This window comes from Dendrobates tinctorius, unplaced genomic scaffold, assembly GCF_039654945.1.
Source record: "Dendrobates tinctorius isolate UK_male_01 unplaced genomic scaffold, ASM3965494v1 ptg000048l, whole genome shotgun sequence".
Classification (NCBI taxonomy): Eukaryota; Metazoa; Chordata; class Amphibia; order Anura; family Dendrobatidae; genus Dendrobates; species Dendrobates tinctorius.
In genome coordinates, this window is record NW_027361716.1 from 24,605,536 (window position 1) to 24,623,613 (window position 18,078).

The 18,078-nt window shown below is 46.4% G+C and overlaps 1 protein-coding gene across 2 annotated transcripts in view; it reads left to right on the forward strand.

Annotated features, from left to right (window-relative positions):
- The first annotated feature begins 264 nt into the window (after positions 1 to 264).
- SPON1 (spondin 1) overlaps positions 265 to 18,078 on the forward strand; it is a 744,565-nt gene continuing 726,751 nt past the window's right edge. The window contains exon 1 of one of the 2 annotated variants that reach the window (XM_073576349.1): positions 265 to 961. In XM_073576349.1, coding sequence (XP_073432450.1) covers positions 736 to 961 — 226 coding nt within the window. In that variant the 5' untranslated portion in view covers positions 265 to 735. The remainder of the gene's footprint in view (positions 962 to 18,078) is intronic. The other variant, XM_073576350.1, reaches the window with a different exon arrangement.

An 18,078-nucleotide genomic window follows, 5' to 3' on the forward strand; every position in this document is an offset into this window, starting at 1 on the left:
AATGTTTTAACCCTTCCTGTTGTCCTCAGATTACACAGCAATCCTGTAGTCCCGTAGTCATATCAGAGACTGCTGAATTGAGGTCAGGAGACTTGTGATGAGCAAAACCAGTCTTACAAATGTAGCAGAGTTGAGTTTGTAGCTGTGCTTTTCGGTCACCCCTGCATGCTTCCCCCGCTGTCACCACAGTAATTAAGTCCAGGAGGAGCAGCTCTCTGCTCCCTCATAAATCACTGTATGACCCCCAGGAGCTCACATGGACTCCAGGCAGCGGTTACTCTGTCATCTTCACCTCCCGACATTACAATGTGCAGCGCACAAACCCGAGGCAAAAGGGGACGAGTCCCCCAATCCTTGTGGTAACTATAGGCTGTGGGAGGAATGTGCTGCCCACCATAGAGCAGAGCAGAGGCTGGATGCCTAGGAGACGGCAGCAGCCTCCCCGAGCATTGTGCGCTGAGGAAGCCAGGGAAGAAGCAGAGCCGCGGGAGGGCTCCCACTCCACGACCCGCGGGAGGGCGCACCGTGCTCCCACTCCACGACCCACAGGAGGGCTCCCACTCTACAACCCACAGGAGGGCGCACCGTGCTCCCACTCCACAACCCACAGGAGGGCTCCCACTCCACAACCCACAGGAGGGCTCCCACTCCACGACCCACAGGAGGGCTCCCACTCCACGACCCGCGGAAGGTCCCCCACTCGCAGCCCTTCTCCCCGCAGCTCTGCCTCCTGACATGGGACCCTCCGTGCAGGCTTCCCTGTGGCAGTACGTGGTGGTGACTTGCTTTGTGGCGATCTCTGGATTTCTGGATGAAACCGTAGACAAAGCGGTGAAGTCGGAAGGCTACTGTAGCCGGATCTTGAGAGCACAGGGAGGCACAAGGAAGGAAGGCTACAACGAGTTCTCCCTGCGGATAGAAGGGGACCCGGAGCACTACAAGCCGGGGAACACATACAGGGGTAAGTGGGGGGCTCTGCCTGGGGGGGCTCTCACCTTTCCCCTATTAGCACAGCAGTGCTCCCTGCGCTCTGTACTGACAGACCGTGCAGATGGAGCAGAGCTGAATGTGTCTTCACTGCTACCTTCTACTGTATGTGATTGATCACACTCCATAGAGCAGCCATGAGGGGATGTGACCGGGGCTCAGTCACTTTCATGTGGCCAAGGTGTTTAGATCCATAGGGCAGCAGTGATGGCGAACCTTCTGCCCAAACTGCAATCTATCCAAAGCCCACTTATTTTTCGCAAAGTGCCCTGAATACTGAGGTTTTAGATTAGAAAGACAACTCATACATTAGCACACTATAGAGTCAATATCAACGAGCTTGTAAGCGCTGCACTCCAAGCCTGAGATACTAGCCACCAATTGTAGTGAAGGTCTGTTCCTGAAACTGGAGAGGATTTTTAATCAAAAATAACATTGCAGTGTAACAAACCCTTTATCAAACTCAAATACACAGAGGGCCAAAGTAAAAGGCTTGGAGAAAGTTGCAGGCCAACCTTGATAGTTGACATTAAATGTCTACAATTGAGGAAGTTTTTCCTTATTACATAAAACACTTAACTTGTGGAATAATATAATATGTTATGTAACAGCACTAAAAAGCATATGGCCTAATATAAATATGTAATAACAAAGAATAAAAGTACCTTGAATAAAATGGATAGTAAAGTAAGATGCAAACAAAAGTTCTGCCAAACACACTATGATACCCCCACAGTGAACTCCACACAGACTGTATGATGACCCTACTGTACTCCCCCTCAGTTCCCCCAACAAAGAATGGTGACCCTATTACAGTATGATTCTCCAACTCTAAGCCCCACACAGCCCTCCACACAGTATAACGGGCACATTAAGTCCTCCATACAGTAGAATGGCTCTACACAATGCTCCACACAGTATAACGGGCACGTAAAGTCCTCCATATGATACAATGGCTCCAAATAGTGCTCCATACAGTGTAATGGCTCCACATAGTCCTCCATAAAGTGTAATGGGCCCTACAGAGTCCTGAATAAAGTGTAATGGACCCCACATAGTGTTCCATGCAGTATAATAGCCCCACACGATGCTCCATAGTGTATAATGTCTCCATACTGTGTAGTGGCCCCACATGATGCTCTATACTGTATAATGGCCCATGTGATACTCCATACTGTATAATGGCCCCACATAATGCTCCATACTGTATAATGGCCCCACGCACGTGATGCTTCATACTGTGTTTCCATACTGTATAATGGCCCCACGTGATGTTCCATACTGTATAATGTCTCCATTTTGTATGATGGCCCCACGTGATGCGCCATGCTGTATAATGTCTCCATACTTTACAATAGCCCCACGTGATGCTCCATACTGTATAATGACCCCACACAGTGCTCCATACTGTATAATGGACTCACATAGTGCTGCATACTGTATAATGGTCCAACACAGTAATCCATTCTGTATAATGGCCCCACACAGTGTGCCATACAGTATAATGGCCTTAAACAATCCTCCATACTGTATAATGGACTCACATATTGCTCCATACTGTATAATGACCCCACGTGATGCTCCATACTGTATAATGGCCCCATACAATGCTCCATATAGTATAATGGCCCTACACAATGCTCCATATAGCATAATCACCCTACACAATGCTCCATATAGTATGACCCCACACGATGCTCCATACTGTATAATGGCTCCACACGATGCTCCATACTCTATAATGGTCCCCCACACAATGCTCCATGCTGTATTATGGCCCCACGTGATGTTCCATACTATATTATGGCCCCATGTGATACTCCATACTGTATGATGGCTTCACATGAGGCTCCATACTGTATAATTGCCCCACACAGTGCTCCATACTGTATAATGGCCCAACTTGATGCTCCATACTGTATAAAGACCTCACGTGATGCTTCATACTGTATAATGGCCCAACTTGATGCTCCATACTGTATAATAGCTCCACAAGATGCTCCATACTGGATAATGGACTAACATAGTGCTGCATAGTGTATAATGGCCTCACATAGTGCTCTATACTGTATAATGGCCTCACACAGTGCTCCATACTGTATAATGGCCCAACACAGTGCTCCATACTGTAAAATGGCCCCACACAATACTCCATATAGTATAATGGCCCCACACGATGCTTCATTCTGTATAATGTTCCCACATGATGCTCCATACTGTATAATGGCCCCACACAATGCTCCACACTGTATAATGGTTCCACACCATGCTCCATACTGTATAATGGCCCTAAACAATTCTCCATGCAGTATAATACCCCTACACAATGGTCCATACTGTATAATGTTATCACATGATGCTCCTTACTGTATAATAGCCCCACGTAGTGTTTCACAGTGTATATTGTGCCCACATAGTGCTCCATACAGTATAGTGGCCTCACATAAAGAAAACTATATACTCGTGTATAAGTCGACCTGAGTATAAGTTGAGGCACCTAATTTTGCCCCAAAAAACTTATTGACTTGAATATAAGCCGGGAATGTATTATCCCCTAATCCATATTCTGGAATGCATGGCTCTTCAACTCCATCCTTGTCTGCATGGCTCCTTATCCCCATCCTGGTCTGCATGGCTCCTCATCCCCATCCTTGTCTGCATGGCTCCTCATCCCCATCCTTGTCTGCATGGCTCCTTATTCCCATCCTTGTCTGCATGGCTCCTTATTCACATCCTTGTCTGCATGGCTCCTTATCCCCATCCTTGTCTGCATGGCTCCTTATTCCCATCCTTCTCTGCATGGCTCCTTATCCCCATCCTTGTCCGCATGGCTCCTTATCCACATCCTTGTCCGCATGGCTCCTTATTCCCATCCTTGTCCGCATGGCTCCTTATCCCCATCCTTGTCTGCATGGCTCCTTTTCCACATCCTTGTCTTCATGGCTCCTTATCCCCATCCTTGTATGCATGGCTCCTTATCCCCAGCCTTGTCTGCATGGCTCCTCATCCACATCCTTGTCTGCATGGCTCCTCATTCCCATCCTTGTCTGCATGGCTCCTTATCCCCATCCTTGTCTGCATGGCTCCTTATCCCCATCCTTGTCTGCATGGCTCCTTATCCCCATCCTTGTATGCATGGCTCCTTATCCTCCATCCTTGTCTGCATGGGTCCTTATTCCCATCCTTGTATGCATGGCTCCTTATCCTCCATCCTTGTCTGCATGGCTCCTTATCCCCATCCTTGTCTGCATGGCTCCTTATCCCCATCCTTGTATGCATGGCTCCTTATCCCCATCCTTGTCTGCATGGCTCCTTATCCCCATCCTTGTATGCATGGCTCCTTATCCTCCATCCTTGTCTGCATGGCTCCTTATCCACATCCTTGTCTGCATGGCTCCTTATCCCCATCCTTGTATGCATGGCTCCTTATCCTCCATCCTTGTCTGCATGGCTCCTTATCCACATCCTTGTCTGCATGGCTCCTTATCCCCATCCTTGTATGCATGGCTCCTTATCCTCCATCCTTGTCTGCATGGCTCCTTATCCCCATCCTTGTATGCATGGCTCCTTATCCTCCATCCTTGTCTGCATGGGTCCTTATTCCCATCCTTGTATGCATGGCTCCTTATCCTCCATCCTTGTCTGCATGGCTCCTTATCCCCATCCTTGTCTGCATGGGTCCTTATCCCCATCCTTGTATGCATGACTCCTTATCCCCATCCTTGTCTGCATGGCTCCTTATCCCCATCCTTGTCTGCATGGCTCCTTATCCCCATCCTTGTCTGCATGGCTCCTTATCCCCATCCTTGTATGCATGGCTCCTTATCCTCCATCCTTGTCTGCATGGCTCCTTATTCCCATCCTTGTATGCATGGCTCCTTATCCTCCATCCTTGTCTGCATGGCTCCTTATCCCCATCCTTGTATGCATGGCTCCTTATCCTCCATCCTTGTCTGCATGGCTCCTTATCCCCATCCTTGTCTACATGGCTCCTTATCCCCATCCTTGTATGCATGGCTCCTTATCCCCATCCTTGTCTGCATGGCTCCTTATCCCCATCCTTGTCTGCATGGCTCCTTATCCCCATCCTTGTATGCATGGCTCCTTATCCTCCATCCTTGTCTGCATGGCTCCTTATTCCCATCCTTGTATGCATGGCTCCTTATCCTCCATCCTTGTCTGCATGGCTCCTCATCCACATCCTTGTCTTCATGGCTCCTTATCCCCATCCTTGTATGCATGGCTCCTTATCCCCATCCTTGTCTGCATGGCTCCTTATCCCCATCCTTGTCTGCATGGCTCCTTATCCCCATCCTTGTATGCATGGCTCCTTATCCCCATCCTTGTCTGCATGGCTCCTTATTCCCATCCTTGTATGCATGGCTACTTATCCTCCATCCTTGTCTGCATGGCTCCTTATCCACATCCTTGTCTGCATGGCTCCTTATCCCCATCCTTGTATGCATGGCTCCTTATCCCCATCCTTGTATGCATGGCTCCTTATCCCCATCCTTGTATGCATGGCTCCTTATCCCCATCTTTGTCTGCATGGCTCCTTATTCCCATCCTTGTATGCATGGCTCCTTATCCTCCATCCTTGTCTGCATGGCTCCTTATCCACATCCTTGTCTGCATGGCTCCTTATCCCCATCCTTGTATGCATGGCTCCTTATCCTCCATCCTTGTCTGCATGGCTCCTTATCCACATCCTTGTATGCATGGCTCCTCATCCCTATCCTTGTATGCATGGCTCCTTATTAGTGATGAGCAAGCATGCTCACCACTACTTGGTACTCACCCAAGCATCTCACTGCTCAAAATGCTCAGAGCTCGCCGAGTATTTCTGGGGTTGCTCGGCGGGAGCTCGGGTCCCTGCCCTGCATGTTTGGCTTTTTAGAAAGCCAGTGAACATGCAGGGATTATTTGCCACACAATGTTATGCCGCAGCCATGTTGGTTGTGGCGGTACAGTGATTGGCTGGCTGTACAGTGTCATCAGGTCTATATCAGACCTGGCGCCACCATGCTCGTCACAGTCTGCTCCGCAATCAGGCAGTGTAGGGAGAGTTTCTGCTGAGCTAGGGAGAGAATTGCTTGGTTCTTACTAAGTGTGGGTATACCATATCTAATGCACATATCCATCTCAACTAACAGTCCTTCTGAGGACTAATAAAGCTGCATAGATATCAGTGCTAGGCAGGCAGTGTATGTGGCAGACTGCAGTGTATACAGCAAGAGGGTCCATTCCAGTTCTTTCTGCTGCTGCTATTACAGATGTTTGTAGACATTGCTCCAGGTATCAGGTGCAAGAAATTATGTTTTTGTAGGCCAGCTATTTCAAACAGTGGTTTGTCCGTCACACAAATCAGAGATAAAAAGTACGCTCAAAATTCTGGCATTTCTGGCCTCCCTTTAAATTTTGTTGTTATCGTTAAATTTAAATTAAATGTTAAATTGTTAAAATTGTTAAATTGTTAAAAAAAATTGTTAAAATGTTACATTTTGTTGTGTTATCGAACTAATTGACAAGAGTTTGTTGGTTCCCACGGATCACATATAAGTTCGCTTCAAATTCAGCGATTTGTAGTGAACGTGGAAAATATTGTCCTTCATTTAAAATGGGCAAGGCCCGTGGCAAGGGACGGGGAATTTGAACATGATGGTGATGGTGCATGCAGAGGCCGAGGCCGTGGGCAAGCTGAAATTGTGCCACAACAAACACCCATATCTTCTCGCCCGACCTTCCTGTGCGAATTACTAGGGGAATGCAGCCCACCACTATTGAACCCAGAGCAGTGTCAAAAGGTTGTTGGTTGGTTAGCGGGTAATGCTTCCAGTCACTTTGCCACCACCACCACCACCACACTATCTTCCACATGGTCAAGTCTCAGTAGCCGTGAGTCTGGACCTCATTTTCCTTACCCTGAACCACCTTCCACCATGGCGATTGCCCAGAGACAACTGATCCTACACTTGGACACTCTGAATAGCTGTTCACTTTTCCATTTATAGATTCGGGCTTCTTGCCTGGTCCACTTGAAGTGGGGAAAGAGGAGATTGCATGCAGCGATGCCCAAATACAGTGTGTCCGTCAAGTCATGCTGCACTTTTGACCAGTCTCTGAAAAGCAACAAAAGACGATAGAAATGTGAAATCTGCTCCAAATAAAAGAAAAACTCTCCCAGTTTCATACCTATTCAGTGCAGTTCGATGTGGGCTCCATTTGTTGCCCTACACACATCCAAACTTGTGGTTGCATGATGTCACAGACCTGGCAGTTTATTAACCAGAGTTCAGTTTATCAAGGGTTAATCTGACTGGGGGCTCAGCAACAGCTTAAATGAGTTTGTGTTGTTTGATTGGTTCTTGTTATCTCTCATCATGAACAGGTCAGATATGATTGGGCCAGAGAAAGGGCACCAAAATGTAAACTATAAAAGTGCACCATGACTTTATGGACACACTGTATTTGAGCAGCCACGGTCACACGAAGGCATCGGTGGGAAAGTGTCACAAGAGGTGGACGATGATTTGACACAATTGCCAGAAAGTCAGAAGAAGGACCATGGTGCAGAAGTGGAAGACGAGGTGGTGGATGATATAGTAACTGACCCCAGTTGGCAGGAGGACATGCAGAGCGAGGACAGCAGCACACAGGGGGAGGAAGGCATAGCAGCACAACAGGTAGGAAGAAGCAGTGTGGTGGCCGCAGACAGAAGACCGGCGACCGTTTCCCATAACACCAACACAACTGAAGTTGCCAGTCCAACTGTTAGGTCTTACCAAGTCTCGTTGTTTTTTAAAGACTCTGCCGATAACCCCAAAAAAGGCCATTTGCATGACCTGCCAGACCAACATCAGCAGGGGTAGCAAAACTACCATCCTGACCACCACCAGCATGATCAGGTACATGACAGCAAAGTACCCGACTTTGTGGGCCAAACCCCAGGGTCCAGGAACAGTGTCTGCGGGTGACAGTTCTGCTTCTTCCACTGTTGTGCGTGTAAGCCAATCCCTTGTCCATGGTGCATGCAAAGATGCCTCCTCCCCTGCACCTGTTGTTGCACAGATTCTACTAGCACCATCAGCAAGCACGTCCTTGTCCCAGCGCAGCGTTGAGTTGTCCATATACCAGTCCTTGGAATGCATGCACAAATACGCATCCATTGCCCCACAGGACACACTATTAAATTCACACATTTCGTGACTGCTTGCGCTCGAAATGTTGCCTTTCAGGCTCATGGAGATGGAAGTCCCCAGCTGCCACTATTTATCCCGGTGTGCCGTCCCTGCACTACACAAGCACATGTCCCACAACATTAGCCATGCCCTCAACAATGCAGTTACTTGGAAAGTCCAACTAATCACGGACACGTGGACAAGTGCTTATGGGCAGGGACGGTACATCTCACTGACGGCACACTGGGTAACATAGTGGAAGCCAGGACCCAGTCGGACCTTGGAATGGAACGTGTTCTCCCGACGCCAAGGATTGCGCGCCCTAGGTCAATCAAGGTTGCGCCCACAGTCTACAGTCTGCACCTCATCCTCCCTCTCCTCCTCTTCAGCCTCCATCTTCAAAATTACCACATAAATCACAAGCTGGAAGTACTGCAGCACTGACTCAGCCAAGCGGCAACAGGCTGTGCTGAAGCTAATATGCTTAGGGGACAAACCGCACAATGCTGAAGTGTTGTGGACAGCTCTGAAAGAGCAGGCAGATCTGTGGCTGGCACCGTTGAACCTACACCCAGGCATGATCTTGAGTGATAATGGCCAAACCTGGTGGCAGCTCTGAGACAAGGCGAGCTCACACGCATACCATGCCTGGCCCATGTGCTTAACCTCGTGGTTCAGCGGTTTCTCAAAACCTACCCGGAGCTGCTTGATCTGCTTGTCAAAGTACGCCGCCTGTGTGCCCATTTTAGAAAGTCAGCTACAGCTTCCGCCGCCCTTGCCGTGCTTCAGCAGCGTATGCAGCTTTCGGCTCACCGACTGGTGTGTGATGTCCCCACGCGTTGGAACTTTACACTGCAGATGTTGGAAAGGATTTGTGAGCAGAAGATGGTAGTTGTTGACTACCAGCATCAACAAGGTCGTCGGTATTCAGTTCAGACTCCACACATAAGACTGCACACTCTGGGGTAACAGGAAATCACCAATTAACCCCCAAACGAAGCAAACCAACAAAATATATAAAATACAATTTTATTGGGTATCAAAAAACATTTTTTTCTTTTAAAAATTACAGACCACATGACCATATACTCATAACATACCCCAACGGGGAAAATTGCACAGAATCACAATCAGGGAAAATAATCCTTCTAGTAATGATGCATATATAAATACCTGCCACAGTGTATAATAAAAATGCAATTCATATAACAGAAGACCATATGAAATACCCGGTATTCAATCTAACCGCTAATAGCAACACAACAAGGAGGAAAAACCTGATCCAGCCATCATGAAACGCCAGTGCGAAATAAGCCTAAATAGATCTGTAACACTCAGATAAGAATCAAAATAGCGGTGCAGCTAATATTTACCTTAAACCGGAATGTGGTAATGATTGTGATCCAGTGCAACGACCCCCGCGCCCCGACGCGCATTTCGCCCTCTTGCTTCATTCCGGCTTAAGGTAAATATTAGCTGCACCGCTATTTTGATTCTTATCTGAGTGTTACAGATCTATTTAGGCTTATTTCGCACTGGTGTTTCATGATGGCTGGATCTGGTTTTTCCTCCTTGTTATGTTGCTATTAGCGGTTAGATTGAATACCGGGTATTTCATATGGTCTTCTGTTATATGAATTGCATTTTTATTATACACTGTGGCAGGTATTTATATATGCATTATCATTAGAAGGATTATTTTCCCTGATTGTGATTCTGTGCAATTTTCCCCGTTGGGGTATGTTATGAGTATATGGTCATGTAGTCTGTAACTTTTAAAAGAAAAAAATGTTTTTTGATACCTAATAAAATTGTATTTTATATATTTTGTTGGGTCGCGTCATTTTGGGGTTAATTAGTGATTTCCTGTTACCCCAGAGTGTGCATAATTATGGTTGAAGTGCCAAAATTACTTTGAGGACACTATAGTGTTTTGATCCACACATAAGACCTCTGGAGTGGACATGGATGTCAGACATATGTACCATACTCCAAAACTTTTATAACTCCACCAAGATGGTGAGCGGTGATGACGCTATAATTTGCGTCACCATCCCACTTCTCTGTGTTCTCAAACGCTCTCTCTGCTCGCAATCAAAGAGGATACATTGCAGGCAGAGCATGATGAGATGGAGCAAGGAACCATACAGGGTGATTACACACAGCCCAGACTCATCTCATCCCAACGTGGATTGGGTGACAATGAGAAAGAGGAGGAGGGGAGGAAAAACAGGAGCTAGTTCTTTGTGCTATAGACTGTACTACCTGCACAAGTGTCATACTGTCTGTTCAGCATGGATGGCCTGAGGACAGGGAGGAGGAGAGCATGGTCAGCTGTCCTCTTGGTGAGGACACTGAAGTCTTGCCTGTTAGCAGTCTGGTACGCATGGCTGAGTTTATGTTACGCTGCCTTTCCTGTGACCCTCGCATTCTCAAATTTTTGGATGACAGTCATTATTGGTTGGTGACACTTCTAGACCCACGCTACAAGGAGTACTGTTGTGAGTTCATTTTCCCCTTCACCGTTGATGTCTGATGAACTCCCTCTGCTGGTGAAGAGAGGTAGTGAAATTGTTTGGGTTGGGAAGAACCTGTCATCTGAACAGGTGGAGCCTGATTGGACACCCGGAAGCACTGAGTGGATATAAGGCAGCCGACGCCCTACAGGGGTGCTGGTGATCCTTTCTGCTCTGAGCTCTTGCAAACCAGTTCAGTACCTGTCTTCTGAAAGCTAAGTATTTTCTCTCTTATTTTTCCATGAGATATTGTCTGTTTACTTAGTGTTTGGTTCTGCCTGCCCTTGTTGGTACAGGCTGAGCTCCATTTTTGTCTCTGGTCAAGTTGATCTTTTGCTCAGTCTTCAGAATATACCTGAGTGCTGATATAGTGATTTTGAAGTCTAGTGACTTCAGGGCCTTTTTCTTATCAGACGTGTTGGACATTATTTTGGCAGAATTTTTGCGGATTGCAGCAAGCATCTTTTCTGTCCTTTCCTATTTAGTTAGTTGGGCCCCATCATTTGCTCAACCTGTCTTTCTGTCTGTGTTTGTGTTTTCATCAGCTTTTCACTGACAATACTTGTTGGGGGCTGTCTATTGCTTTGGGGTCTGCTCTGGGGCAGTTTAGATTCCCCCTTTCTTTCTTTAGGCTTATTTAGTTCTCCGGCTGTGAACGAGGGGTCTAGGGCACCGTAGGAACCCCCCACGGCTACTGTTAGTTGTGTGAATAGGATCAGGGGTCTGCAATCCGATAGCTACCAACCTCTCCGGTTTTCTGGACTTAGCTTGTATTTTTGTTTGTTCCTCCTTCGGTGACTCATTCATAACAGAATCACCAGCCATACCGCAGATTCTAGGGTACTCAATAGCAGGAAAGAATTGTAAAAAAAAAAAAAAAAAAGTGTCAGAATTTTTTTTTTTGTATATTTTTTCCTCTATGTCTTTGAGGCCGTAGGGGGAATTTTTTTTTCTCTTCTCAATGAAGATGAAGCAATTGTCTGATCGTGCGGAGCAGCTCACTGCTGAAGTGCGGGGAATTTCCGCCTATCTTGCTCATTCACATGTTGCTGAACCAAAGATCCCTACTCCTGATGTGTTTTTTGGGGATCGGTCTAAATTTTTGAACTTTAAGAATAATTGTAAATTTTTTTTTGCCTTGAAGCCTAACTCATCAGGGAGCTCCGCGCAGCAGGTTAAAATTGTCATCTCTTTGCTGCGCGGCGATCCTCAGGATTGGGCGTTTTCTTTGAAACATGATGATCCTATTCTAGCTAATGTGAACGCATTTTTTCAAGCCTTAGGGCTGTTGTATGATGAACCTAATGCTATTGATCAGTCTGAAAAGACCCTGTTGGCATTGAGCCAGGGTCAGGATTCTGCAGAGTTGTACTGTCAAAAATTCAGAAAGTGGGCGGTCCTTACTACTTGGAATGATGGTGCCTTGGCAGCTCTCTTTCGGAAGGGTTTGTCAGAAACCGTAAAAGATACTATGGTGGGATTTCCTGTTCCCTCTGGTCTTGACGATTCTATGTCATTAGCCATTCAGGTTGATCGGCGTTTGCGCAAACGCAAAACTGCATGAGAGGTGTTGCCACCTGTAAAACAAATGTCTGAACCTATGCAGTGTGATAGAGTTTTGTCTAGGGCGCAACGTCAGGAGTTCAGAAGGCGTAATAAGCGGTGTTTTTTCTGTGGAGATGCCTTGCATATTATTTCTGTCTGCCCTAAACAAGAGAAACGTTTTGCACACACATTTGCTGTGGGCGGTGTTCAACCTAAGTTTCTTCTGGCAATTACTCTGATCTGCTCCCTGTCCACATTTTCCGCTAAGGCTTTCGTGGATTCGGGAGCAGCTCTGAACCTGATGGACTTGGATTTTGCTAAACGTTGTGGATTTCCTATGACACCTCTGCGGACGCCTATCCCTTTGAGGGGTATTGATGCTACTCCTTTGGCGAAGAATAAACCTCAGTTTTGGACCCAGGTGGTAATGCGGGTCGCCCCAGATCATCAAGAAAATTGCAGATTTTTGGTGTTGCATAATCTGCATGATACCATTGTTCTGGGGTTTCCCTGGTTACAAATCCATAATCCAGTTTTGGATTGGAAATCTGTGTCGGTGGTAAGTTGGGGTTGTCGGTGTGCCCTTAGTGACGCTCCTGTTTTCTAAACCTCGCCCCAGTCGCATGATGTTCCTGACTATTTGGCTGATTTTTATGATGTATTTAGTGAGAATGAGTCTGCGTCTTTGACTCCTCATAGGAGTTATGACTGTGCAATTGAGCTGAGCCGTGGGTGTAAATTTCCCAAGGGTCGACTTTTCAATTTATCTGTACCCGAGCATGAGGCTATGCGATCCTATATTAAGGAGTCGTTGGAGAAGGGTCATATTAGACCATCCTCTTCACCCTTAGGTGCTGGGTTTTTTTTTGTGGCCAAGAAGGATGGTTCATTAAGGCCTTGTATTGACTATCGTTACCTCAACAAAATTACTGTTAAATATCAGTATCCATTACCCCTGATTTCTGATCTATTCTCTAGAGTTAAAGGTGCTTGCTGGTTTACCAAGCTTGACCTCAGGGGGGCGTATAATCTTATTCGCATTAAGCATGGGGATGAATGGAAGACGGCGTTTAATACTCCAGAGGGACATATTGAGTACCTGGTGATGCCTTTTGGACTCACTAATGCCCCTTCTGTCTTCCAGTGCTTCATGAATGATATTTTCCGAGACTTTGTGGATAAATTTTTGATCATCTATCTGGATGATATTTTGATCTTTTCCAAGGATTGGGACTCTCATGTGGAACATGTTCGGACTGTGTTCCGGATTTTGAGGGAGAATTCCCTGTATGTCAAGGGATCGAAATGCCTTTTTGGGGTACAGAGGATTTCATTTTTGGGATTTATTTTGTCTCCGTCAACTAATGAAATGGACCCGGCCAAGGTACAGGCCATTTATGATTGGGTTCAGCCCACTTCTTTGAAGGCCCTCCAGAAGTTTTTGGGTTTTGCTAATTTTTATCGTAAATTTATAGCTAATTTTTCTGGTATTGCCAAACCATTGACTGATTTGACTAAGAAGGGTGCTGATGTGCTGAATTGGTCTCCGGGGGCTGTTTCTTCCTTTCAGGAGCTGAAGCGAAGGTTCACTTCTGCTCCGGTTTTGCGGCAACCTGATGTCTCACTCCCGTTTCAGGTAGAGGTGGACGCTTCTGAGATTGGTGCAGGAGCTGTTTTGTCCCAAAAAGATCCGGTAACATCTAAGATGAATCCCTGTGCTTTCTTTTCCCGAAAGTTCTCCCCATCTGAACGTAACTATGATGTGGGGAATCGGGAACTGTTAGCCATGAAATGGGCATTTGAGGAGTGGAGACATTGGTTGGAGGGAGCTAAACATCAAGTCGTGGTCCTTACTGACCACAAGAATTTGATTTACCTGGAGTCAGCCAAACGCTTGAATCCTAGACAGGCTAGGTGGGCCTTGTTTTTCACACATTTTGATTTTGTGGTCTCTTTTCTTCCGGGCACTAAGAATGTCAAGGCATACGCCCTCTCTAGGAGTTTCTTTGCTGATTCTCCTGTTGTGACCAAGCCTGTTACCATCTTAGGTGAGGGGGTAGTTCTTTCTGCCATCTCGCCCAATTTGAGACGTGCTCTGGAAGAGTTTCAGGAGGACAAACCTGAGTGTTGTCCCATTGGAAAATTGTATGTTCCTGACCAGTGGAGGAAGAGAGTGATGTCTGAAGTTCATTGCTCTGCATTGGCTGGTCATCCAGGTATTTTTGGTACTAGAGATTTGGTGAGTCGGTCTTTTTGGTGGCCCGCCTTGTCTCGCGGTCTAAACCTTGTTCTCGCTCTAGTGGGTTGCTGATGCCTTTGCCGGTGCCCAGGAGGCCATGGACCCATATTTCAATGGATTTTATCTTTGATATGCCTGTCTCTCAGAGAATGACTGTTATTTTGGTGATTTGTGATAGATTCTCTAAGATGGTCCATCTTGTACCACTCCCTAAGTTGCCATCTTCCTCAGAGTTGGTACCCTTGTTTTTGCAACAGGTGGTTCGCTTGCACGGGATTCCTGAGAACATTGTATCTGACAGAGGAGTTCAGTTTATTTCTAGATTTTGGAGGACTTTCTGTTCCAAGCTGGGAATTCAGTTGTCCTTCTCCTCTGGGCAGACAGAGAGAACAAACCAGACTTTGGAGTCGTATTTGAGATGTTTTATTTCTGCTGATTAGGATGATTAGGTTTCATTTTTGCCCTTGGCCGAATTTGCTTTAAATAATAGAGCTAGTTCTGCCACTTTGATGTCACCTTTTTTTGTAACTTTGGGTTTCATCCTCGAATCTCTTCAGGGCAGGTGGAGTCTTCTGCCTGCCCAGGTGTTGACACTGTGGTGGAGAGAATGCACGAGATCTGGGACCAAGTGGTGGATAGGTAGTCTCTCTCCCAGGAAAAGGCCCAGCGGTTTTCCAACCGTCATAGGACCATTGGTCCCCAGTTTAAGGTGGGAGATATGGTTTGGTTGTCATCAAACAATATCTCTATGAAGGTGGCTTCTCCAAAGTTTAAACCTAGATTTATTGGACCTTACAAGATTTTGGAGATTCTTAATCCTGTCTCTTTTCGACTGGCTCTTCCTGTTACATTTAAGATCCATAACGTGTTTCATAAGTCTCTGTTAAAGAGGTTTGTTGAGCCAGTAGTTCCTGTGGTGGCACCTCCTGACCCTGTATTGGTGGACGGTAATGTGGAATATGAGGTTGAGAAGATACTGGATTCTCGCCTGGCTAGACGGAGACTCCAGTATTTGGTTAAATGGAAGGGTTATGGCCAGGAGGATAATTCTTGGGTCCCTGCATCCGATATTCATGCCAAAAGATTGGTTCGTGCTTTTCATCGGGCCCATCCTGATCGTCCTGGTGGCGTGGATGAGGGTTCTGTGACCCCTCCTCAAGGGGGAGGTACTGTTGTGAGTTCATTTTCCCCTTCACCGTTGATGTCTGATGAACTCCCTCTGCTGGTGAAGAGAGGTAGTGAAATTGATTGGGTTGGGAAGAACCTGTCATCTGAACAGGTGGAGCCTGATTGGACACCCGGAAGCACTGAGTGGATATAAGGCAGCCGACGCCCTACAGGTGTGCTGGTGATCCTTTCTGCTCTGAGCTCTTGCAAACCAGTTCAGTACCTGTCTTCTGAAAGCTAAGTATTTGCTCTCTTATTTTTCCATGAGATATTGTCTGTTTACTTAGTGTTTGGTTCTGCCTGCCCTTGTTGGTACAGGCTGAGCTCCATTTTTGTCTCTGGTCAAGTTGATCTTTTGCTCAGTCTTCAGAATATACCTGAGTGCTGATATAGTGATTTTGAAGTCTAATGACTTCAGGGCCTTTTTCTTATCAGACGTGTTGGACATTATTTTGGCAGATTTTTTGCGGATTGCAGCCAGCATCTTTTCTGTCCTTTCCTGTTAGTTGGGCCCCATCGTTTGCTCAACCTGTCTTTCTGTCTCTGTTTGTGTTTTCATCTGCTTTTCACCGACAATACATGTTGGGGGCTGTCTATTGGTTTGGGGTCGGCTGTGTTCACACACAGCGTTTTTTTAGCGGTTTTTACTGCGGTTTTCACTATAAAACCGCTAAAAATAAGCTGCACAGTCATTTCTATGCATTTTGCACTTTGTGTGCACATTGATGCGTTTTTTACCGCGAAAAAAACGCATCGCGGTAAAAACCGCAGCATGCACATTAATTTTGCGTTTTTTTCCGCGGTTTAGGCTTCTCCCTTGCTTTTAGAAACCACTGCGGTAAAAAACGCATCAAAAACGCATCAAAACCGCGCAAAAAACGCACAAAAACCGCCGTGGAAAAATAGGTGCGGTTTCTGGGAAGGGATTCAGGTTTTTGTGCAGAAATTTTCTGCAACGTGTGCACATACCCTTAGATTTCCCCTTTCTTTCTTTAGGCTTATTTAGTTCTCCGGCTGTGAACGAGGGGTCTAGGGCACCGTAGGAATCCCCCACGGCTACTGTGTGAATAGGATCAGGGGTCTGCAATCCGATAGCTACCAACCTCTCCGGTTTTCTGGACTTAGCTTGTATTTTCGTTTGTTCCTCCTTCGGTGACTCATAACAGAGTACCAGAAGGCCCTTGTTGCGGAATTATTAAAAAAAATTCCCATGTGAAAACGCTGGCGGCAGAGGTCACAGTTCGTTGGACAACCAAGGAGTACAGGCGAGAGAAACATAACTCCAATCCAGAGACAGGGGAACACTGGAAAAGTTGTGGGAGAGTTTTCTCAAACCCTCCCATTGCATAGGTCCTGAGGCACGGGGTACTCTCACAAAGAGTGCAAAGTTTTAGAAAATGCTGAGGGAGTACCTTGCTAACCGTACCAACGTCCTCTGGGATTCCTCTGTGCCTTATAAATTGGGTATCTAAGCTAGATATGGGGCATGAAATGACTTTCTACACCTTGGTGGTCCTGGCCTGCTCTGCCGCTAGCATTTTGTCAGAGCGGGTTTTTAGTGCCGCTGATGGAATTTTAACTGATAAGTGCATCCGTCTTGTCAACTGAAAATGCTGACAGGCTGACTCTTATAAACATGAACAAGGGCTGGATTGGACCAGACTTCTCAACACCACCGAATGATAACAGCGAAACATAAACTCAAATCCAGTGTCTTTTTTGACACCCACACATGGGTATACGCTTCCTGATTTTGACTATATGGTGTTGTCCTCCTCCTTCTCTTCATCCTCCACCACCATATCACCAGGGTGACTGTGGTCCATGATGCAACACCCACATAATTTTTTTTAAAGGGTGTTTATGATGCCCATAAAAAAAATGGTTATACAGTATGGTCATGTATACCCCCCAGGGGTAAATGTTTGTCAGCCCATACACTTAGTGCATGGGCATTACAAGTATAGGAGATCCGATCACACTAAGCTGCTTGCCTATCGAAGGGCTACAATTTTGTTTCTGTTGTCATTCGACAGCTCTTTTGTCTTCACCATAATGGAGTTTGGAGTGTGACTCTTTGAGGTTGTGGACAGGTATATTTTGTACTGATAACAAGTTCAAACAGTGGCCATTACTACAGGTAATGAGTGGAGGACAGAGGAGCCTCTTAAAGGGAGGCTGTCACCCCATTTTAGCCCTATCAGCTGCCGGCACCGCCACCAGGGGCTTATCTACAGCATTCTGTAATGCTGTAGATAAGCCCCATCTGTAACCTGAAAAATAAGAATAAAGAGTTACATTATACTCACCCCGGTGTTTGGTCCGGTCTGATGGGTGTCGCCATCCCCTCCGACGCCTCCCATCTTCATACGATGATGTCCTCCTTACTTCTCCCTCTGCTGCTGCGCAGGCATACTGCTCTGTTGGTGCTGCTGTGATCTTTTCA